Below are 24445 nucleotides of genomic sequence, written 5' to 3' on the forward strand. Positions count from 1 at the left end.
GTCTGCGACACTCCAAAGCATGGAGTATCTCAAGGCTCTATCATAGGTCCGCTTTCATTCGGCATTTACACTCGACTGCAGGATTGTCAGTGATTTTCTACATTGATGACATAGTTCTATTGGTCTCTAAACTGTGTCCTTTAAACCAAGGGTCTCACAAGCTTTTCCCCACAGTCACCAGTTTTTCACCACAACACTCAGGCACTAGTTACTCAAGTTAATTGTCGACATAACTCCTTATTCGTGGCCAGTCACCCTTCCAAGCTTGGGTCCTCTACCAGAGGTTCTTCTGAGAACTTTGTTGTTCTTGACAGACACAGAGATCTCTGATGTTGTTTCTGGGGTCTGTTGATGCCACTCTCACGGGTTGACGGTCACAGCTCCGAGTGCTACAATCATCACTGGTACCACTGCTGCCTTCGCTTCGACCTCGACAGTGTCCAGTTGGTTCGCCATCACCTGTTTATCAGTCTGGATCTGGGAGTCCCGCAGGATCTTAGCTCTGTCATCCTCCACCACCTTGACTCTTGACTTTGGTACTTCCAACCAATACTCTGCATAGATGTTCGTGTACACTATTCCCCCCACTTGGTTATAGTGTTCCATGTGTGCCGTACCTGCCTGCGTCTTCCACCCTGCTACGTTGGGGCGGACTGTCTCAGAGGCCTCTTTGTTCAGCCTGCACCTGGGGTCCTGTCCGGTGTGGTAGACCCTGGCCTCTCAGAGCCTGTTCTTGAGCTGCCATAATTAGTCTTACAGACCAGATTTTTCTAGCCACTGATAGGACTTCTCGATATGAGCCACTTCTTCAATCTGCCAATGGTACATGCTGGACAGAGGTTTGTCCTTTCACAAAGGTTCCTCCTGTTCCTCACCCCCTCCGCTGGGTTTCAGCTGCCTGAGACGCTCTCCTAGCAGTGCATCACTGGGGTCCATCCTCCTGATGTATTCCTGATCGTTGTTGTTTCATCCTGGATAGTGACTCTGATGCTCACTGGCCCCTGTGCATTTTCTTGTCTAGATATCAGTGGCTTGCATCTCCTCCATTGTCCAGGTTATTGTGTCACCGGGTTATCTGATGACTGACATGGCATACGTGTTGATGACTCAGACTTTGTTCTTCCCATTCAGCTGACTCTTCGGGACCTGCCTTACACTTTGCAGGTACAGTGCATGGTTGTTGCTGACTTCCTGGCAGCCACTTTGTGGTTGCCTGTGGGACCCCAAGTTATTTGTAGCTGTCCTGAACATCTGTTTTGGTGCCTTCTGGTACCCCTTGAGTTGTGCTCATCTCGCTCTCTTTGATATCATTCAGCTGCTTTTGGAACATGTAAAATACCCTCTCCTCTCACCGTCCCAACTAGGGCTGTAGCGATACACTAATCTCACGATACGATACACGATATTCAGCCAACTATACGATTCGATTCGATTCGATTCAATACGAATCGAGACACTTATATAATTTTCTGGGGGTAAAAAAGGGACTGTGTGATTTGACATGAATCGTCGCTGATTTGTTCTTCTGCTGTTGAATCTTATTTTCTGTTACAGACGCTGCTTCAGGTCTTTTTCTGTATACAGCAGCTCACAGCAGTTTCATTACATTTAAGAGTTAGGAACACCTCAGTGGCATCAGTTCTATCTGAAACAGTTAACTGACAAGCTCATTGCACATAAAGCAGTCCTGATGGATAAATGGCACCACAGGCGTTTAGCATTTAAAGCTGCTCTGATGTGTGAGGCAGAGGTCTGTTTCAGTGATTTAAATGTACAAGTGTGTGAATCTTTCATACCCTGAAGGGGCTGTTGGGGACGTTGACTTCGCCCCAGATGATGATGATGGTGTGTTTGATGGGTTTTGTGGGGATGTAAACACAGAAGTAGGTGCTGTCTCCGTTATCTGTGATCTGTATGTCGATGGGGAAACCGTCGGCGTCCTGAGAGCACAAACACAGAATTCACACATTACGGTAAAGGACACATTTACACCATGTTTTTAGAAGACTGAAGAACATTCCCAACTTTAAATTCTCACCTGAGCGTAGAGCTTCAGCTCTCCACTGCCGACTCCTTGGGTGTCGATAGTGAAATCAGCCGGTTTGTTGACAATGAGGCCCAGAGGCTCCAAACCGGGACCGTGACATTTCACCTGAGGAGCAGTGAACATTCAACACATCATATTGAACAATACAGCATCTAAGAAAGGGTTAAACCCAGTGACACTCTGTTCAGACCTTCTCTGGGAAGACGTCATTGGCAGCAGGGAGGATGTGAGCCATGAAGGGACTGTCCTTGATGTCCTCGTCATCACAGATGACGTGGACAGCGTAGTCGCCTGGTTCAGTCGGCCAGTATCGGACATCACACGATCCGTCACCCTTGTCATCACACTCGATCTTAGCCTGAGACGGACCCTCGATAGAGAAACCTGCACATAAAAAACATTGATGTTACCTCAAACTGTGTCTGTGAGGAGCAGAGATGTTCAGAGGATCTCCAGTTTGTCCACAAATGTGTTTAAAACAATGTTCCTCAGAGAAAGATTGGAAGGGATTTGCATATTTATCCCTCTGCAGAGCAGAATATCATTAAAGCATTCAAGGAATCATGGAGGAGTTTCAGTGTGTAAAGGACAAGGGAGCAAGCCTAAGCTGGACCCCCGAGTCTCAGGACTTCGGCACAGTCCTGTATGTTACAGGTCAGCGTGGGTAAGAGATGACTTGAAGAATCGCAGGTAAAGTCCACCTCTGACTGAACCATCCAAGTTCCTGAGCAAGAGCAGAATCATTGTGTGTCGTAACGTACCAAGAGTTCCCACTTCTGTGCCGATGGCCTCCACCACAAAGTCGGCGCTCTTCCCCACCATGCCGGTCTCCAGACCTGGACCCCAGGCCCTCACCTTCTGAGGCCCTGCCTCTTCACCAATATGCACCTCAAAGGGGCTGAAAACACATGACACACACAGCAAGTGAAGTTTTCATCATTATTCCAGTAATATTTATACAAAATCCAATCTCCGGAGACCCTCAGGGTTCCATCCTGGGACCACTATAGTTACTTAAGGGCATAATTGGTCAAATGGGACAAATGTGTGAAATGTGCGATTTAACACAAAGTGACACGCAGCTCTGGGACACAACAAGTAACACACAGTTCCTGAATAATGAAATATCTGCATCCATCTCACCTGCGGGGGATGCTGTGTCCACCCCAGGTGATGCCTATGATGTATTTTCCCATCATGATGGGGTAATAATTACATTCATACTCTCCATTTTCCATCTCAAGCACCTTCACTGGCTCCTCCAGGCCTTCTGGGAAATAAAACCAAATATAATCCCCCATGAACAGATGAATGAACAAAGGCATAAAAATACTTTTTAGTGTAAAATCTGAAAAACAAACACCAAGAGTACAGATTCTAAACAAAGTAATAAAAGGATTTTAGCTTACATTAAGTAAGAGGAAGTATTGTGCCAGAAAAACCTGCTGATTGGCTGATGAGCATGATGCTTTTTACAAGGATGGTATAGAAAATGGATGTATGGGACTTGACCAAAGCCAAACTAATATGCACACATAAGCACTGATCTGTGGTGGTTTCAACCCCCGGCTGTAGCACCGCTGTAGCCCGAAACTTAAAGTGCTTAAAACCCTGAAACCCAGAGATCTCTTCATTTGTCTATCCATGTAAAAACATATAAAGAACATTTGGGAATGTCTCATGTTTTCAAGTAGAAAACTGCTTTTTGGCAAAGTTAATTTTTTGGTGACTATATTGAATATTTTAACTGATTATCGGATGGATAAGAATGTTTTTAAGGACAAATATTCCCTTAAATATACCCCAAAGAATGAAGTGACCTACTTAATTAACACTTCTGAATCAGGTGGAGTCTTTAACACCACTGTCATAAAATAAAGCTGTGTGAGCCCTGCTCATGCACAGCCATGCACATGAATTTATTATCACATTGAAGATGCCATCTCATGAGGTGCAGGGCTGGAAACTAAAATGTTTTTTTCTTATTGGAGACATAAAACTGTAGTCTGACTTTCATACGACAGACAGATCTACGTGGTTTGGGGTAGATGCTCAAAATACATGGTTAGCATAAGAAAAGTTTGTTTTGTCTGCAGAATCTGTCCGTCTTCCACACCAACAGGAGCATTCTGACACTCCTGCATAGATCTCTTATTGAGTTGGTTTGATCTTCGTCCTTGATGTGGCGGTACGCTAACCTGTCTTTGAGGGACAGAAACAAACTGGTTGGTAAATCCCAGCTTGACCTGGAGTCTGTACAGCAGACAGGTGCAGAGGACGACCAGCTCCATCTTAAACGATGAAACCACCCCTTTCATGGGGAGTTTCAGCTTCTTCCGTTACAGAAACAGCTCTGTCCCAGCTGCTATGTGCAAACTGGACACATATTTACTTCCATTTATTTATTCATTTGTTTAATGGGAATCTACTTATTGTTTTTTTGTTGCAGTGATTTAAGCCTGAGGGTTGAAATTGTGTTTTTATTGAAGCCTGGAGCTCTCTCTGAACTTTGAACTCTGTTCCTGACGTCTGGTTGCTTATTATCTGAAAAAAAAATCTACCTGAGGGGATCCACAGAGTCTTGTTGTCTTACTTGGTCCCTTCACGGAGACTTTGAGCTCTCCGCTGCCAGCTCCTTTAGTGTACACTTTAAAATCGGCCACCTCCTTCACTCTCAGGCCTTTCTGCTGCAGACCTCGGCCTGACGCTCGGCAGGTGTTGGGGTTACAGGCTGTCAGAAGGAGACGGAGACATTAGGACTGGAAAACCACTTTAAAGTCACACTGAAACCAACGACTCACACAAATGTTTTCTCAGCTCACAGAATGGACTGACCCTGAAGGTCGAACAGAACAGTGTAACGCTCAGAAAGCTGGTTTTATGACAAACACACGCAGAGCTGCAGGAGTTTCTGTTAGTCAGCTGATGATAAAGAAGCAGTTTGAGGAGGCTGAAAGAAAAAAGCAGCAAAGATGAAGACGATAAAGAGTTCAGAGCTGCATGTTCTGCTAACAGATAAACACCACGTGTCCTTTTAAAGATCAGAGCATATGAAGTCACGGGAGAAAAGTTAGAAACATCCGTTTTCAGAGCAGGAAGCTTGAAAATGAGAGTTAGCTGCAGGAGGAAATGAGCCACACATTAATGGTGATGATGGCGATGTTGAGCCTCAACATGAAGATGATTGGTGGATATGTACAGTCAGTGTGTGACATGATGTTATGTGTTCATTTTGCTGTCTTTCTGTCTAAATTACAGGATGGATCCAATGATCAGTTTTCTGTTTTTCCTATGAACACATTGGGTCGGGTCAGGTTTCTGAGCATCTTTCCACCAGCTTTTTCCAGAGGATTGATCAGTCACGTAGCTCCAGATGTGCTGCATAAATCAGTGTAATTGATAACTTGAATGTCTGAGACAAAATAAAGCTACTGCTGCTGCTCCAGATGATTTCAGCGATTTGCATCGAGCTGCCAGGAAGTGACACAAACACACAAACAATCCCCTATGGATGACTCTTACTATGGGCAATAATGCTTCCATACTCTGCCCCTCACTTCTTCATACATTGTCAAAAGTAGTTTGTCTGTTCTATGAGGACACAACTCTGGTTCATCCCTTGAGTTAGGAGCCTTTTTCCTGCCTGAATGCTTCATAGCTCAGAGTTAAGTGGCTTAACAAAGAAAAAACACATTCCTGAAGATGCTCAGGTACAAGGACTGGACTTGATGATGATAACTGAAGTGAGCATCACTGTTCTGACACCTTTACCTGGTCAGAGATTGTGTCTCTACTATTTGAATGAACGAATAAAGAAGAACTTGGTAACTCTGACAAAGAAGGTGAAAATTTAAACAAATTCATATTACAGGCCACTCCCCCTCCCTCTCTGCTGTGCTTCAGCTCTAAATCTGAAGCCCCTCCCTGCAGTCACATCTGTCCAATGACAGATCACTTCTCACTCTGTTCAAGTGACATCATTCCTCAGACCCTGTCATGTGACCTCACTGCTCAAGCTGTTAGCCTTTTGACCATGAGTGGATGGCTTCCTCATATGAATGAAAATAACTTTCACTTATTGCATCATAACCGTCCAGAAATGCTAATGCTAATAATGCTAACAGCAGTTGATTCATTTCCATTCATTTGTTAGATTAATAAATGCTAATCTTATCAATGAACTAGTCATAAAAGATTCACAATTGGTTCTGCGGATGGCTGCGGTCCCCCCGGCTGGGCAGTACTGGTACATTCCAACAGTAACACTGAAAACTACAGTGGAAAATCAAAATAATAAGCTAATCTTAAACATTTTTTTAACCATTCTGCTCCCATTTAGCCTGTGAGGACTGTGGTGATTCCATTTTCTGAGGTTTTGGTGTCTTATTTCTATGTTGTTTTACAAGTCTTTTTTATACCTACATGTATATATATAAATCTTTTGTTCATTTTGTGTTCACTGTATGAGTATTGTTGTGTTTATTGTTGCTGACCTGAGCTAAAAATGTGTTAACAGAATAGAAACATTCTTGAGATCCTGTCCCAGGATACCAGAACAAACCCAGTTCGAAGTGATTTGAGAAGCAGTTCCTGATGTCATCCAGAGAGGACTCAACACATCCACATTCACACAGATTCTGTAGAAAAAGAAAAAGCTGCTCAGGACCAAGCGGTGCCGGCACATGCTGTGAAGACCCATCCAGAGGGGTCGCGGCAGAAGTGGTTTCAAGTTGAGCCGGAAAGGACCAGGCTAGCGCAGGCAGGCTCCAGTCACACCCCCATCCCTGGCCTGTACTAACTTGGTCGCCTGGGTTTGGGAGGTGTTGGAGGGGGGGCTCTCCTTGTCTTGTCTGAGGGTGGGGTGCATGTGGTCTGAGGTACAACCTGCACCGGAGACCCAGGGGGAGGGGCGCTCTGTGGAACTGAAGGAGGGAACAACAGTGGTGATACATTTGTAAACAGGCAGGGTGGGGACAGAGACCTCCAGACCAGCAGATGGCAGCACCACCAAACCTGAAAGCACAAAACTTTAGTCCTAAAGCGACCCCTGTTCAAAGAAAGAACAGTTTCAGTAAAATCAATATGAAGTCAGCCTTCGTCGGGGTGTTCAGAGATAAAGTATTTTCAAACAGACATTTATTTTCCACTGTAAATGAAAACAAGCCAGATGATTTTCAGATGTTAGATTTGATCTGTTGGTGTTTTCCTCTTGCAGGAAACAATGGTAGCAGATCTGATGGCGTCCAGTGAAATGCTGTTTGAACACACACTGCTGGTGTATTACTTTACATTACATTACATTACGGTCATTTTGCAGACGCTTTTAACCAAAGCGACTTACAATAAGTGCATTCAACATCGGTAGGCAAAAGAACTTCAGGTCACAAGAAATCATAAGTGCATTTCCTTCCAAAACCAAACAGCTAAGAGCAAAACTAGTGCTAGAGTAAGTGCGATAAGTCAGGTACCTCAGCCTCTCACCAACTGCACACGAGTCACAGCGGGGTGGGGATGCAAACCAGTGGCTGCGCTAGACTTTTTCACTGTCCGTCATTTTGACGGACAGGGTCGTAAAAATTCCGTCATTGTCCATTATTATCCGTCATTTTATTTTAAATGGTAATATACAGGCTTTTAAATGGTAGGCTAATATACAGGCTATATCCTAATGCTTATAATAACTCGTGTTTTATTGACTTATTTTCATTTAAAAAATAATTCACAGAACAAGCGTGTATTATCTAATATTTTTTTTTATTTATGCATTTCTTCAGAGATTGACATTCGGTCACTTGTGAACTCGTTTTTTTCGCTGCTAAAAACATTGCGGCTGTTGGGCATATGAACATGTTATTTTATAACGTAGTCGAACGAAGAAAATTGTAGTGAAAATACGAACAGTCCACTTAGAACAATTGAAGTGAAATATGAACAGTCCACTTAGAATGGTTGCAGTGGTAATCTGCAATTGACCTGTTGTAGCTCAAACCTTCCTTCTGGCCCGCATTGATTTGAATAGGGAGCTCGCTTGTGTGTAATCGAACGCATCAATTGAGACTGCTGCCGAGGCGATTGTCATTAAATTTTGCGTCCTTGCCTCCGACAGACGACTTCTCATTGAGGTTTTAATTTTATTCTGAAGGCTGAACCCACGCTCAGCTGCGACGCTGGAGACTGGAATGACCAGCGCCACTTCAGCCAAAGCTCTGAAGTCGGGAAACATGTCTCCCAATGAAACGATAAGAAGCCGGCAAGAGCCTCTGAACGTGATGACAGCTAATCAATCGCTAATAAATTGCTAATTAATATGCACGAGCTCGCCACCACCAGGTCGGGTGTGAGGTTACCGGTAGGCTACTTTTATGATTCATCATCTGTCAAAGTTACAGACGGGCGGCTATCAGAACACCCTCGCGCAGCTGGCTACAATGTATCGGCCCACTGAACACCAAAGCTTGCGGCTCAGATTGAAAGTTGGTGACGGCAATGAAACTTATGTAGAGTAAGAAAAATGTCATAACTTGCCTATGATTTCAATTGTGTGTTTTATTGTTATTTTTTTTATTATTGGTAATGGTAATGGTCAAATCCGTCAAAATGACGGACGGCCTTCAAATTTTTCCGTCATAGCTGAAAAAAATCCGTCAATGACGGACAATTGTCGGTTAACGCGAACTCTGATGCAAACCCTGGTTCGGGTAGGGGAAGAAATAAAAGAGGTAAGAAAAGCAGGAATGGGATTCAAACCCTGGTTCGGGTAGGGGGTAATGAAAATATAGAGGGTGCCAGAGGTGGAGGAAACAATAAGTGCGTAAGGAACTAGGACGGAGCAGGTGATGTCCTAAGAGGGCGGATCAGGGTAGTGTTTCCTGAAGAGGTGGGTTTTCAGCCTGCGGCGAAAGATGGGCAGCGACTCAGCTGTCCTGATATCAGTCGGGAGATCGTTCCACCATCGGGGTGCCAGAACAGAGAAAAGCCGTCACCGTGTCGATCGTGCGCAGGGACCCCTGAGTGACGGGGCAGCCAGGCGCCTGGTGGCCGCAGAGCGAAGTGGTCGGGCGGGGGTGTGGCTTGACCATAGCCTGGAGATATGAAGGAGCTGTTCCTTCCACTGCCCTGTAGGCCAGCACCAGAGTCTTAAACTGGATGCGAGCGGCTACAGGGAGCCAGTGTAGAGAGCGGAGAAGGGGAGTGGTGTGGGAGAACTTGGGGAGGTTGAACACCAGACGAGCAGCAGCTTTCTGAACCAGCTCCAGAGGTCTGATGGCAGAAGCCGGGGCGCCAGCAAGGAGGGAGTTGCAATAGTCCAGGCGGGAGATGACAAGAGCCTGGATGAGCACCTGCGCTGCCTTGTCGGTGAGGAAGGGGCGAATCCTCCGGATGTTGTAGAGGAGGAATCGGCAGGAACGGGTCACTGATGCGATGTTTGGCGAGAACGACAGTTGGTCGTCCAGGGTCATTGGACGTTGGTATTCATGGTGTGGACACACTCTGATGTTTTACTCTGACAGAAACATCAAACCCTCCGTCCATCAGCTAACGCTTCAACATACCAACGTAATTACATCTTTAACATCAACATTGGGTTCCAGTTTGTGTCAGCTAATCTTAGCACCCCTACAGATCAGAATATTAAGAAACTCGCATCTTATGTGAGATAAAGGCAAATCTACACTGAAGGTTATCCTGAACAATACCCATGAGTCATGTCAAGTCCATGATGGCGCTCACCATCGTGTGTGAGAAAATGTAAAGGAAATATAGAAAATCAAAGAAAATCAGGCTCTCAGGCCTTCAGGCCCTCAGGCCCTCAGGTCCTCAGGTCATCAGGCCTTCAGGTCCTCAGGCCCTCAGGTCTTCAGGCCCTCAGGCCCTCAGGTCCTCAGGCCTTCAGGTCCTCAGGCCCTCAGGTCTTCAGGCCCTCAGGCCCTCAGGTCCTCAGGCCTTCAGGTCCTCAGGCCCTCAGGTCTTCAGGCCCTCAGGTCCTCAGGTCCTCATGTCCTCAGGCCTTCAGGTCCTCAGGCCCTCAGGTCTTCAGGCCCTCAGGCCCTCAGGCCCTCAGGTCCTCAGGCCTTCAGGTCCTCAGGCCCTCAGGTCCTCAGGTCCTCAGGTCCTCAGGCCCTCAGGCCTTCAGGTCCTCAGGCCCTCAGGCCCTCAGGTCCTCAGGCCCTCAGGCCCTCAGGTCCTCAGGTCTTCAGGTCCTCAGTTCCTCAGGCCCTCAGGTCCTCAGGCCCTCAGGCCTTCAGGTCCTCAGGTCCTCAGGTCTTCAGGTCCTCAGTTCCTCAGGCCCTCAGGTCCTCAGGTCCTCAGGTCTTCAGGCCCGCAGGTCTTCAGGCCCTCAGGCCCTCGGGTCCTCAGGAAGGCTGTTCCAGAGACGAGGCCCATAAAGACTAATTTACATCTGGATCAAAAATAACTCCGTCTGAGGGGTGATGCAAAGTGTCTTCAGTACAGTTCCTCTCTGTGTGCCTCCGGATCGATAACCAGTATTTCTGTTTTGTCCCGGTTAAGCTGTAAAGAATTAGTTGTTGTTAAAGAATCAGTTTAAAAGGTCATCTATAGGGCGAGTGTCACCAGGTATAAAGCTGTGTATCATCAGCATGACTATGAGCGTTTATGAAAAAATTATCCTGGGGAAACACCCGTCCTGAATCAAGTTCAAAATGAAGAAAGACAGGAAGTCCGGGGTCAAGTAAAGTCTTCTAGAAGAGATCCAACAGAGACCAAAGTACCAACCCAGATCCCAGATCAAGACTAAAGGCCTACGTCACACATTGGTCAAATCCTCAGTTCAAGTCACGCATCAGTCAGAACAGAATAATAATAGTAATAATAATGACTTGGTTTTATATAGCGCCTTTCAAGTAACCCAAGGTCGCTTTACAAAAAGGAGATGGGGCAAGGGAATAGAGGAAGAGGAGGGGAGGGGGTAGAAATGGGGATGGGGCCAAAGTGATTAAGCACCATAGGCCTCAGTGAATAAGTGGGATTTGATGTGCTTTTTGAACGTTTCCAGTGTGGGAGCTTGGCGGATATGGAGAGGTAGACTGTTCCAAAGGGTGGGGGCAGCAACACAGAAGGCTCGGTCTCCAAAGGTCCGTAGTCTGGAGCGGGGAGTGATGAGCTGGTTCTTGCCAGAGGACCTCAGGGACCTTGGTTGGGAGTGTTGCTCGATGAGATCGGAGAGGTACTGGGGAGCAAGAGTGTGGAGGGATTTGTATGTGAGGAGTAGGATTTTGTAGGTGATGCGTGACTTCACTGGGAGCCAGTGAAGGTGTTTCAGTGTGGGGGTAATGTGTTGCCACCGCTTTGTGTTGGTGAGGATCCTGCCAGCCGAGTTTTGGACACGCTGTAGTCTGTCCAGTGCTTTGTTTGGAAGACCATAGAGGACACCATTACAGTAGTCCAGACGGGAGGTGATGAAGGCATGGATCAGATTCTCTGCAACTGGGTCTGACAGTGAGGGCCGGAGTCTGCAGATGTTTTTGAGATGGAAGAAGGCGGATTTGGTGGTGCTACTGATGTGAGCTTGGAGTGAGAGGTTACAGTCCAGGATAACACCCAAGTTGCGTACTTCTTGGGAGGGCCTGATGGTACAGCCATCAACATTCAGTAGGACATCCCCAACTTCCTTGGACTGAGATGGAGAGGCCACCACCATGAGCTCTGTCTTGTTGTTGTTCAGTTTGAGTAGGTTGGTGGCCATCCAAGTCTTAATGTCTCTCAAACAGTGAACTAGTGATAGGGGAGGGAGATGGGCAGATGGTGTAGTGCTAATATAGAGCTGGGTGTCGTCAGCATAGCAATGAAAACTGAGCCCATGTTGGCGGATGATCTGGCCGAGAGGGAGCATATAGATGGTGAACAGCAGGGGGCCAAGCACTGAGCCTTGGGGCACGCCGTGGTTGACTGGAGCTGGGGTCGAGTTGGAGTCCTTGATAGCGATGTATTGCGTCCTAGTGGAGAGGTAGGAGTGAAACCAGGAGAGGGCGGAGTCAGAGAGGCCTAAGTGATCATGGAGACGGTGCAGCAGGATGGTGTGGGAGACTGTGTCAAAAGCTGCAGACAGGTCTAGGAGGATGAGAAGGCTGATGAGGCCATTGTCTGCAGCTATGAGGAGGTCGTTCATGATCTTAATGAGCGCCGTCTCCGTGCTGTGGTGAGGTCGAAAGCCAGATTGGAGGGGTTCATAGAGTTCATGGTGGGACATGTGGTCTTGTAGTTGGGCAGCCACTGCTCTTTCCAGAATCTTGCTGAGGAAGGGTAGGTTGGAGATAGGGCGGTAATTTCCAGGGTCATCAGGGTCCAGGCTGGGTTTTTTGAGGGTGGGAATGACCACAGCCGTTTTAAAACTGGAGGGCACCACACCAGATGTAAGGGAGGTATTAATGATGTCAGTCATGGTAGGGCAAAGCGTGGGTAGGCAGGCCTTTACCAGTGCCGTGGGCATGGGGTCCAGTTTGCTAGAGGTGGTTTTAGCTTTTGACACAAAGTCCATGACCTGGTTGTTACTGAGTGGTGAAAATGAGGAGAGGGAGCACTGATGTGGCTGGGCAGAAGAGGTTGAGTTGCAGTCCTTCAGGTGAAAGGTAGGAGGACATGGAGCGCCTGTCTGACGGAGCTGCAGGTGAATGTCGTCCACTTTCTGCTGAAAGAAAGTTTGGAACTTGCCGCAGAGTTCAGCGGCAGAAGAGTCAAATCCAAAGTCCTGCTCCACTATGTGATGATGACTATATCAGGACAGACTCAGTGTGGGTCAAACCACAAGTGGAGACTACACGTCCGGTCCTCAATCATCAAGGTCACAGTCAGTCAAAGGTTGGCAGTTAAGGACCGAAACCCACCAGTCAAAGTCAGAAGACACAAATCCAGTTCTGAGTGAAGCCAGGTCCAAAGATAAACCCCAAATCAACACAAGCAAGTCCCAAGTAGTCCAAGTCCTGTTAGGCAAGACTCTTCATCGAAGTCCAGTCCAAACACCCCACAGATCCTGAGAGGACTCAGCCTCAACCAACAGGAACCAGAACTGGACCACAGCTGTGTGTTAGACTCTTACAGAGACCAAACTGAACATGAACCCACATCAATGCAGTGGAACGCTGACAGAAAGTTAATGAGAGTAAAGGTTCAGGAACATGTACTCTGTAACATTTACAGACGACACCTGCAGAGAATAATAAGACAGAGCTGTGGACAGAGTTGTGGACAGAGCTGTGTGAGACGCACCCTCAGAGATGTTGACGGTGAAAGGACTTCTGGGAATCTGCTGCCCAGCAAAGGTCACATAGACGGTGTGAGGCCCCTCCAGGACGGGCACATAGGTGCACCGGAAGATACTGTCGCCTCTGTTCTCCAGGACAATCTCCACAGTGTCCCTCCGACTGTTTGAGTCCACAATGATGACGCCCACATCTCCGGCGCCCGCCCCTGGTGGACAGACAGAGGACAAGAGGACCTTTAACCGCCGCAGGAGGAGGGTGGTCGTCATGGGAACAGTATCAGAGAAAGGAAGCTCAGCTGATCTGGAAATCAGTTTCAACTCTAATATCAGTTCCATTAACTGTAAAGTAAAAGCTTTTTCACTCATGTTCAGTAAAGAACGTGTTCATCTGAGGTTTTAACGCCTGCCGAGGAACATGTCCTGATGTGTAAAGCTTCAGGACTCATCTCTCACACCAACATTACAGAGGTTAAACCCTGTCTCAGAAGCTGCTGCATACCATGATGACCTGCTCTTCCAGGACTGGCCCAAACGGGCCCAATCTTTACTGAAGTTTCTACATCTGTTTGTTTCTTTCCTCCTCCTAACCCTTGGCCTCCACATTTCTCCCATGAAGACATCTTTGTTACCTGCAGTGTAAATGTCAAAGTATGTTGGCTTGTTGGCCACGTTCCCCACCGACTGCAGCCCGGGCCCACGGGCCTGAACTCTGGTCGGGTCGCCCATGGCCTTGGAGACGTTCACCATGAAGGGGCTTCTGTCGATGTCCTGCCCAGCAAACAGCACCTTCACCTGGGAAGAGGAGGACACAGAGGCCTGTCAGCGGGGAGCACGAAGACTTTCTGTAGACGAAGGACCAAGAACCAGAACCTGGATCTGATCCGGTTTCATTCGAAATGTGCTGCTTTTCTTCAGCCTGAAACAGGATGGGGGGGGGGGGGGGGGGGGGGGGTCTCACCTTATGGAGCCCCTCCACTTTGGGCAGGTAGACCACAGAGTAGGTTCGGTTCTTGTCGTTGTTGGGGATCACTCGAGCCTCCTCTGTGTGTCCCTCTGGGTCCTCCACATAAACCAGAACTTCTCCCAGTCCGGCCTCAACCGTCTCCACCAGAAACTCTGCTGCTTTCAGAACCATGTTACCTCGGGGCTCGATACCTGTCAGGGAAACCCCCCAGAGAAGAAGATGAATGCCATGTGATGCTGTGAGCTGTGGGAGCGCCCCACGTTGTGTTCGTTAGGAACCAACGGCGCGCTGACACAGCCCACCCATGGACCCTGAGGATGGGGAAACAGGAAAGTTCCACGTGTTTCTCCTAAAAGCAGCTGTGAACCCAAACAGGTGGGTTCTCCTCACCTGGTCCGTAGGCTTTGGCCCTCTTGGGGTGCAGCGTCTTGGCCCTGAGCGGGGCCCCGGGCTTCAGTTTGGCTTTGGGGAACTGAGACAGGTACGTCATGACAGAGTGCTCGTCCACGTTCGGATCGACAATCTCCTCTGGGGCGATGACCTGGAGAGAAGGGACGGGTTTTAACCTGAAGGCCTCAGCAGCAGCAGCACCGAACACAGCCGGACCCGTTTAAAACACGTGATCAGGAATAAAACCCGTTTAAAACACGGGATCAGGAATAAAACCCGTTTAAAACACGTGATCAGGAATAAAACACGTTTAAAACACGGGATCAGGAATGAAACCCGTTTAAAACACGTGATCAGGAATGAAACCCGTTTAAAACACGTGATCAGGAATAAAACACGTTTAAAACACGTGATCAGGAATAAAACCCGTTTAAAACACGTGATCAGGAATAAAACACGTTTAAAACACGTGATCAGGAATAAAACCCGTTTAAAACACGTGATCAGGAATAAAACACGTTTAAAACATGTGATCAGGAATAAAACACGTTTAAAACACGTGATCAGGAATAAAACCCGTTTAAAACACGGGATCAGGAATAAAACACGTTTAAAACATGTGATCAGGAATGAAACCCGTTTAAAACACGTGATCAGGAATAAAACACGTTTAAAACATGTGATCAGGAATGAAACCCGTTTAAAACATGTGATCAGGAATAAAACCCGTTTAAAACACGTGATCAGTAATAAAACACGTTTAAAACACGGGATCAGGAATGAAACCCGTTTAAAACACGGGATCAGGAATAAAACACGTTTAAAACACGTGATCAGGAATAAAACACGTTTAAAACATGTGATCAGGAATAAAACACGTTTAAAACACGGGATCAGGAATAAAACCCGTTTAAAACACGGGATCAGGAATAAAACACGTTTAAAACACGGGATCAGGAATAAAACACGTTTAAAACACGTGATCAGTAATAAAACACGCTTAAAACACGGGATCAGGAATAAAACACGTTTAAAACACGTGATCAGGAATGAAACCAGTTTAAAACACGAGATCAGTAATAAAACACGTTTAAAACACGTGTTCAGGAATAAAACACGTTTAAAATATGTGATCAGGAATAAAAAACGTTTAAAACACGGGATCAGGAATAAAACACGTTTAAAACATGTGATCAGGAATAAAACCCGTTTAAACATGTGATCAGGAATAAAACACGTTTAAAACACGTGATCAGGAATAAAACACGTTTAAAACACGGGATCAGGAATAAAACCCGTTTAAAACACGGGATCAGGAATAAAACACGTTTAAAACATGTGATCAGGAATAAAACACGTTTAAAACACGGGATCAGGAATAAAACACGTTTAAAACACGTGATCAGGAATAAAACATGTTTAAAACAAGCCCCTCTTTGTGGTTTGGGAGGCAGAGCCTTCAGTTATTAGGCCCCTCTCTGTGGAACCAGCTGCCAGTTTGGAAGGCAGAGCCTTCAGTTATCAGGCCCCTCTCTGTGGAACCAGCTGCCAGTTTGGGAGGCAGAGCCTTCAGTTATCAGGCCCCTCTCTGTGGAACCAGCTGCCAGTTTGGGAGGCAGAGCCTTCAGTTATCAGGCCCCTCTCTGTGGAACCAGCTGCCAGTTTGGGAGGCAGAGCCTTCAGTTATCAGGCCCCTCTCTGTGGAACCAGCTGCCAGTTTGGGAGGCAGAGCCTTCAGTTATCAGGCCCCTCTCTGTGGAACCAGCTGCCAGTTTGGGAGGCAGAGCCTTCAGTTATCAGGCCCCTCTCTGATGGAACCAGCTGCCAGTTTGGGAGGCAGAGCCTTCAGTTATCAGGCCCCTCTCTGATGGAACCAGCTGCCAGTTTGGGAGGCAGAGCCTTCAGTTATCAGGCTCCTCTCTGATGGAACCAGCTGCCAGTTTGGGAGGCAGAGCCTTCAGTTATCAGACTCCTCTCTGATGGAACCAGCTGCCAGTTTGGGAGGCAGAGCCTTCAGTTATCAGACTCCTCTCTGATGGAACCAGCTGCCAGTTTGGGAGGCAGAGCCTTCAGTTATCAGGCCCCTCGCTGATGGAACCAGCTGCCAGTTTGGGAGGCAGAGCCTTCAGTTATCAGGCCCCTCGCTGATGGAACCAGCTGCCAGTTTGGGAGGCAGAGACTTCAGTTATCAGGCCCCTCTCTGTGGAACCAGCTGCCAGTTTGGGAGGCAGAGCCTTCAGTTATCAGACTCCTCTCTGATGGAACCAGCTGCCAGTTTGGGAGGCAGAGCCTTCAGTTATCAGGCCCCTCTCTGATGGAACCAGCTGCCAGTTTGGGAGGCAGAGCCTTCAGTTATCAGGCCCCTCTCTTGTGGAATAAGCTGCCAGTTTGGCTTCAGGAAGCAGACACCCTTTCCACTTTTAAGATCAGGCTTAAAACTTTCCTTTTTTATAAAGCTTATAGTTAGGGATGGCTCAGGTGATCCTGAAACATCCCATAGTTAAGCTGCTATAGGCCTAGACTGCTGGGGGGCCTCATCTGACACACCTTTCCTCACTTTACTCTCTTTATGTATGTGTGACATTATTGTGGTCATTAACTCGTGTTTCCCTGTTCCAACAGGTATCCTTTGAATGGTGTTACAGTGTTTGTTGTCCCCTCTCTTTCTGTCTTCTCAAACCCCAGCTGGTGGAGGCGGATGGCCACCCTTCCTGAGTCTGGTTCTGCCAGAGGTTTCTTCCTGTTCAAAGGGAGTCGTTTCTCTCCACAGTCACCTCAGGCACGCTCAGGACGGAAGATTGGACCGAAAAAGAAAAAGTTTTCAGTGCAATCTGTTGGTTTCCTTAGCTAGGAAATGGTTTCTGAATTGGCTCTATATGAATGAATTTGATTATTTTATAAATAATTATTACAATTCCAATTGGCTTGAATTGGACTTTATTATCTAAATGCCTTGAGATGACATTTGCTGTATTTGGCGCTATATAAATAAAAACAATTTAAAAAGTGAATTGAATTGAAAGAATCCGGAACAAACTCAGCGAGCAGGTCAGCTTCTGACTGTCTCCTGACCCGACACAGCAGTTCACGGTGGTGTCTGTAAACTGGGATCAGATGTGCTGGTGTGTCTAACTGAGTCAAACAGCTGTTGAGTCTGAAGGGAAACATCTGGAACATTGTTTTTCATGCAGGACAGAAATCATTTCAAATCCTCCAGATGAATTATTTCTCTACACTTTTAGGACAGATTTGAAACATTTTAAATGAAAAACGGATTATTCAAACGTTTTCAGTGTTTGTTGTAAAACTTCATTTGTCTTTATTGTGTCCCTAAGGGCCTCAGTACCGCTGTCATCATGTTTTCAGACCATTTTGACACATTTCCATGCTATGTTTCCGTGTTCCTTTCTCTTTCTGCAGGTGGAATCAAACGGCTGATCCACCTGTTGTGTCTAATCTTCACTCTGCTGCTCCTCTCTCTGCAGGCAGGAAGCAGAAAGCTTCATCACAGACTCGCCTTGGTTCACCGCTCCAAGCATCCTGACAGCTGGCTGTCAGCTGGCTTTTCCTGACTTATTTTGAATGACTTATTTTTCATGAATTAAGGAGACAGAAATGACTCTGAAGCCTCAGCACTCAGTGAAAGCTGTTCCAGAGTTCCAATCCTGCTCCATCAGCTTCCTGTTCCTGCTCCTTCTCTACACCTGGCTGTTTTACATCAGCAGCTCGCCGTGCTCGGGCTGTCAGCGGGTGTGTGTTACCGTGTTACCTGTGGCACTCCCAGCCAGTCGTCGGCCTGCTGCATGGCCTCTCGGGCGTTCTCCACCGGCTGACTTGGATCCCAGGTTTCCCAGTCCGGACACAGACCTGAAGGCAGCACACACACATTTATTCCCTCAGTCTGATGGAGCGGGTCAGAGGCTCGAGCTTTCACTCTGTTCTTCTAAAAGTTACTTTACAGTCTGTGATCATCTGTGACTATTTTACCTGCAGCTCCATCAGTTTATTCTAGTTCAAGTTTATCATATCATAAAATATTAGATCAGGAATAAACATGGACGCTTTGGACCCGTCAAAGTAGAATTACTCTGAAATATCTTCATCTTTGAGAAACAAAGGAGCTGCTGTTTAGCTTTACGATGGCAGCATATTTCCAGTAAAGTTCTGCAGCTTATGATGAGCAAAATACATGTTAACATGTTCTGTTTAAGTTCTAAGGAGAAGAAATAAACTGGAGAAATACTCTGAACTCAGACCAAAGAGTTGGAAAAATGACCAAAAGATCCTTCAAACAGTTTCTTAGTTGTTGCTGACGTTTCTTCTCCAGATAAAAGAAACAAACTGATGAGTTGGACCATCCAAGTAAAGCAGAAACACTCAGACATTAAAGCAGGTAGTAAGCATATAAATCTCCTCATCCTGAGCTGCTGACGTGGAGGATCAGACAGGATGGAGCCTGCAGTCAGGAGCTCCGCCTCCACCTAAATGTCCTCACTCTGCAGGTGACGGAGGCTGTTGTTCCTCCGTGTTTCTTTCTAATGAAGTGACATTCCCTCAGCCTTCAACAAGCTGCTGCATAAAAGCAGTGATGTGCACTTTCATTTCTTCTTCTCTGCAGCTAACTTACAGAAACCTTCTCTGTTCCAAACATCGACTGGATGTGTTTAAACTCATCCCCGTGCCGGTGGTCTGCAGTACTAAGTGGGACTCGTCCTACCGGGGGCGCAGTTGTCCACCAGCGCTCCCAGCGCTTTGCCGTCCCTCCAGTCTCGGTGGAAGTTGGTGATGGGGAGCTGGGGCACCTTGTTCTGGATCCAGCCCAGCAGACGCTGTTTGGGGGTCAGCTTCTTGGCATCTTCGTCGTCCTCATCTTCCCACATGGGCATGGAGATGGAGTAGTGCAGGATCAGGGTCCAGATCAGACCCAGGATCAGCTTCAGGTTCCCGTCCACGATAGCTTTAGAGTCTGGAGGACAGAGAGAAAGAGGAAGTGACTCAATGAAAACACTGTGACTTTATTCATTACCGATGAGGAAAAATCTCCTTTCAGTGGATTTAAAATCAAATCTGCACCCAGCTGAGTGTCAGAAGGTGAATAATAATCACATGTAAACATGCTTATTTCAGGAATCTGCTGTTTTTTTTCTGTCCCAGGAATGTTGAGCGGGTCTGTTTTCCAACATTTCCTGACCCAGTTTCCTGCTCTGCAGAGGAGCCCCGACCTGAAAGCTCACGGGTTCACTCGCTTTATGGTGCACACATCAGGAGATTTCTCTTTTCTCTGTCACTGTGGAGAAAAGTTCATCCATCAGCAGCAGGGAGCAGATCTGCAGCAGATGATGTCATGCTGCCCCCGGCTCAGGAATGAGGTCACTTTAAATAGGAAACACATGCACACACACACACACACACACACACACACACACACACACACACTCACACTCACACTCACACTCACACTCACACACACACACACACACACACACACACACACACACACATCTGAGGGAGGACACCGTCTGCAGTTTCCTCCCCGAGCGCTCGGCGTGTTCACGGCATGAACTCGTGTCATCTTCCCTCAGTGGAAAGCACTCGCTCCCCTGAGCCCAGTTAAACTTTCTGATGGATCGTCCAATCAGGAAGCTGTGACATCACAGAAAACGCACACTTCATGCGGTAACTCACAGATGGCTGTTCAACGCTTCAACGCCTCGCTTCAACGCCTCGCTTCAACGCCTCGCTTCAACGCCTCGCTTCAACGCCTCGCTTCAACCCCTAGCTTCAACGCCTCGCTTCAACGCCTCGCTTCAACGCCTCACTTCAACGCCTCGCTTCAACGCCTCGCTTCAACGCCTCGCTTCAACGCCTCGCTTCAACGCCTCGCTTCAACGCCTCGCTTCAAATTCTAGCTTCAACGCCTCGCTTCAACGCCTCGCTTCAATGCCTCGCTTCAAACTCTAGCTTAGACGCCCCGCTTCGACGCCTTGCTTCAACGCCTCGCTTCAAACTCTAGCTTCAACGCCCCGCTTCAACGCCTCGCTTCAACAACTCGCTTCAATGCCTAGTTTCAACGCCTCACTTCAACGCCCCGCTTCAACGCCCCGCTTCAATGCCTCGCTTCAACGCCTCGCTTCAACGCCCCGCTTCAACGCCTCGCTTCAACGCCTCACTTCAATGCCCCGCTTCAACGCCTCGCTTCAACAACTCGCTTCAATGCCTAGTTTCAACGCCTCGCTTCAACGCCTCGCTTCAATGCCTCGCTTCAATGCCTCGCTTCAATGCCTCGCTTCAATGCCTCGTTTCAATGCCTAGCTTCAACGCCTCGCTTCAACGCCTCGCTTCAATGCCTCGCTTCAACGCCTCGCTTCAACGCCTCGCTTCAACGCCTCGCTTCAATGCCTAGCTTCAACGCCTCGCTTCAACGCCTCGCTTCAATGCCTAGCTTCAACGCCTCGCTTCAACGCCTCGCTTCAATGCCCCGCTTCAATGCCTCGCTTCAACGCCTCGCTTCAACGCCCCGCTTCAACGCCTCACTTCAATGCCCCGCTTGAACGCCTCGCTTCAACAACTCGCTTCAATGCCTAGTTTCAACGCCTCGCTTCAACGCCTCGCTTCAATGCCTCGCTTCAATGCCTCGCTTCAATGCCTGGCTTCAATGCCTCGTTTCAATGCCTAGCTTCAACGCCTCGCTTCAACGCCTCGCTTCAATGCCTAGCTTCAACGCCTCGCTTCAACGCCTCGCTTCAATGCCTAGCTTCAACGCCTCGCTTCAACGCCTCGCTTCAATGCCTAGCTTCAACGCCTCGCTTCAACGCCTCGCTTCAATGCCTAGCTTCAACGCTTCGCTTCAACGCCTCGCTTCAATGCCTAGCTTCAACGCCTCGCTTCAACCCCTCGCTTCAACGCCTCGCTTCAACGCCTGGCTTCAACGCCTCGCTTCAACGCCTGGCTTCAACGCCTGGCTTCGACCCGTAGCTCTGAGGTGACCCTAACAGGACTGTTTGGGTCCATCTTTGTGTTCGTGGGACATAAATCTCTTCTGAGTGACTCCTGCTCCCCTGAGCTCGATTACTGGGACTCTGAATATTTGGCTTTGACCTGTTAAACTTTGATTCAGATGAAGTCTCTGCAGCATGAGTGATGGAAACCCAACTCTGTGTGTTTCCAGTCATGAAATTTTCCTTCTCAGGAAGCTCCAGAAGTTAGACGGAGCCGCCGCTCAGTGTAACCTTTCCAGGAAACAGGAGCTGCCCTCTCTGGGTCGCATAAACACATTCGGCCCTATCAGCTTCTCACAGATGGAAGCTGGAATTGTTCTGGGAAATTTTTCCAGATACTTCAGTTGTTCTGAACACTTTCAGATCAAACCGGTTTGCTTTTTAAAAGCAGAACTGATGGAAGTGAACAACCATAAATCAGCCTGTGTGGCAGCAGAAAGCAGTAAATCAGGAATGGACTCTGGTTGTTCTGCCAGACGCTTTCTGAGCTGCACAACAACTCGTCTGTGTGAACACAAGTCGTCCTGTTTGTAACAGCCACGCTCGCCAGTCGCCAACGGTTACCAAACAAACAAGCCGAAGGACGCCGAGCTGCAGAGGAACAATGGAGTCCTGACAGAGGAAAACACCCCCACCTCCATCTGACCGGTCCGAGGGGGACGGAGGAGCTGTGTAATGTGACATTTACAAAGAAAGGGTTCATGGAGCTGAGAGCCGAGGAAGGAAAAGAGATGATGACCACAGAGGGAAGGAATTAAGAAGAGGAAGAGTGTGAACTCTGCTGGAGTCCGACAGGATGAAAGTCCATCAAACGCATCCAGATGGGAGTTCATCATGTGGCAGCAAACAGATCAGAGGTTCTGTGATCCAACCGGTCTGAAACCCACCTTCATCTGCAGCTGTCAGGCCAACAAGAGCCCCCCAGGATCCTTCAAACCGTCAAAGAGCCCCCCAGGATCCTTCAAACCGTCAGAGAGCCCCCAGGATCCTTCAAACCGTCAGAGAGCCCCCCAGGATCCTTCAAACCCTCAGAGAGCCCCCCAGGATCCTTCAAACCGTCAGAGAGCCCCCCAGGATCCTTCAAACCGTCAGAGAGCCCCCAGGATCCTTCAAACCGTCAGAGAGCCCCCCAGGATCCTTCAAACCGTCAGAGAGCCCCCCAGGAACCTTCAAACCGTCAGAGAGCCCCCCAGGATCCTTCAAACCCTCAGAGAGCCCCCCAGGATCCTTCAAACCGTCAGAGAGCCCCCAGGATCCTTCAAACCGTCAGAGAGCCCCCCAGGATCCTTCAAACCGTCAAAGAGCCCCCCAGGATCCTTCAAACCCTCAGAGAGCCCCCCAGGATCCTTCAAACCGTCAGAGAGCCGAGTGTCAAGAACGTGAGAGAGCAGGGGGTCCTGATGCCTGAGGGTCTCACACCAGACAAAGTCCAGACTGGCGTCCTTTTTTTTTAAGTGTTTTTTTGGGCTTTTTATGCCTTTAATGTTAGGACAGTTGGAGAGAGACAGGAAGCAGGGGGCAGAGAGAGGGGGGAGACACGCAGCACAGGGCCGCTCGGTGCGGGACTGGAACCGGGGCCAGCTGCAGCGAGGACTGTAGCCTCTGTACATGGGGCGGCTGCTTAACCCACTACGCCACCGACCGCCCCCAGACTGGCGTGAGGACAAATGAACCCCAACAGGGTCTCAGCTTCAGTCTGAGGGTCTCACCAGAGTTTGGACCGGAAACCACAGATAAGCCGGCAGTAGAAGAAAAACAACTCCATCATTAAAACTCAGTTTCAGTTTGCTTCTCATCTTTTTATCCAGTGAAATGCTGCGTGAGCTCAGAATGAAGCAGATCCTTCCACACGGGACGCATCACCGCCATGAAAGCAGATCCTTCCACACGGGACGCATCACCGCCATGAAAGCAGATCCTTCCACACGGGACGCATCACCGCCATGAAAGCAGATCCTTCCACAAAGGACGCATCACCGCCATGAAAGCAAGGCGGAGGGAGATGAGGAAGAGGATGTAGGGATCTGTGGCATGCTGACAAGTGTCAGGGAAATGAATCCACCTCGTCAAACAAAAGAAAACAAGAAAAAGAATAAGTTAAAGGACCATTTCGGTCGTTTACAACATCCAGCTGTATTGTCCAATCTACCCATGATTTAGCCATAGCAAAGACGCAAAAAAATGTCATCTGACCCTGACAGTGTTGCTTGCACGGAGATTTCGGACTGACAACATAGCCATGGGGGCATGGATTTATATTGTGTTTTAAACGCTATTTTTACACCTCTTCTACAGCTCCAAACAACATAACACTTGCGTGGTAGTGAGTAGAGGGTCCCTAAAGCCAAACCGAAGTGTCCCGAGGTCTTCATGTGGTCGGATATAGAGTCCAGAATGAATTTAATCAAGCCAGTACCTGCTCTCAATCAGAGCATCTTCCGTCAACATGAGACGTGATGTCTCGCGTGAGATAGCCTCCTCTATATCCGACCACATGAAGACCTCGGGACACTTCGGTTTGGCTTTAGGGACCCTCTACTCACTACCACGTAAGTGTTATGTTGTTTGGAGCTGTAGAAGAGGTATGAAAATAGCGTTTAAAACACAATATAAATCCATGCCCCCATGGCTATGTTGTCAGTCCGAAATCTCCGTGCAAGCATCACTGTCAGGGTCAGATGACATTTTTTTGCGTCTTTGCTATGGCTAAATCATGGGTAGATTGGGCAATACAGCTGGATGTAAACGACCGAAATGGTCCTTTAAAGACATGGTAGGTAATCCTGTTCAGAAACACATTTTGTAATACTGGGTGAAATGGTCCG

At 47.9% G+C, this 24445-nt stretch overlaps 1 protein-coding gene across 8 annotated transcripts in view; it reads right to left on the reverse strand.

The window, feature by feature from the left end:
* The window catches only part of LOC142385656 (filamin-C-like), a 76477-nt gene that overhangs the window by 33928 nt on the left and 18104 nt on the right, over positions 1-24445 (reverse strand). For 5 of the 8 annotated variants that reach the window (XM_075472366.1, XM_075472360.1, XM_075472362.1 and 2 more), the window contains exons 2-14: positions 19340-19588; positions 18392-18489; positions 14623-14773; positions 14227-14423; positions 13898-14060; positions 13274-13474; positions 6847-6969; positions 4641-4778; positions 3191-3317; positions 2809-2945; positions 2238-2431; positions 2039-2152; positions 1797-1940 (exon numbers count right to left, since the gene is read on the reverse strand). In XM_075472366.1, the coding sequence (XP_075328481.1) occupies positions 1797-1940; positions 2039-2152; positions 2238-2431; positions 2809-2945; positions 3191-3317; positions 4641-4778; positions 6847-6969; positions 13274-13474; positions 13898-14060; positions 14227-14423; positions 14623-14773; positions 18392-18489; positions 19340-19588 (2036 nt within the window). The remainder of the gene's footprint in view (positions 1-1796; positions 1941-2038; positions 2153-2237; positions 2432-2808; positions 2946-3190; positions 3318-4640; positions 4779-6846; positions 6970-13273; positions 13475-13897; positions 14061-14226; positions 14424-14622; positions 14774-18391; positions 18490-19339; positions 19589-24445) is intronic. The other 3 variants (XM_075472363.1, XM_075472365.1, XM_075472367.1) reach the window with 1 other exon arrangement.

Source organism: Odontesthes bonariensis, chromosome 8, assembly GCF_027942865.1.
Source record: "Odontesthes bonariensis isolate fOdoBon6 chromosome 8, fOdoBon6.hap1, whole genome shotgun sequence".
NCBI lineage: Eukaryota > Metazoa > Chordata > Actinopteri > Atheriniformes > Atherinopsidae > Odontesthes > Odontesthes bonariensis.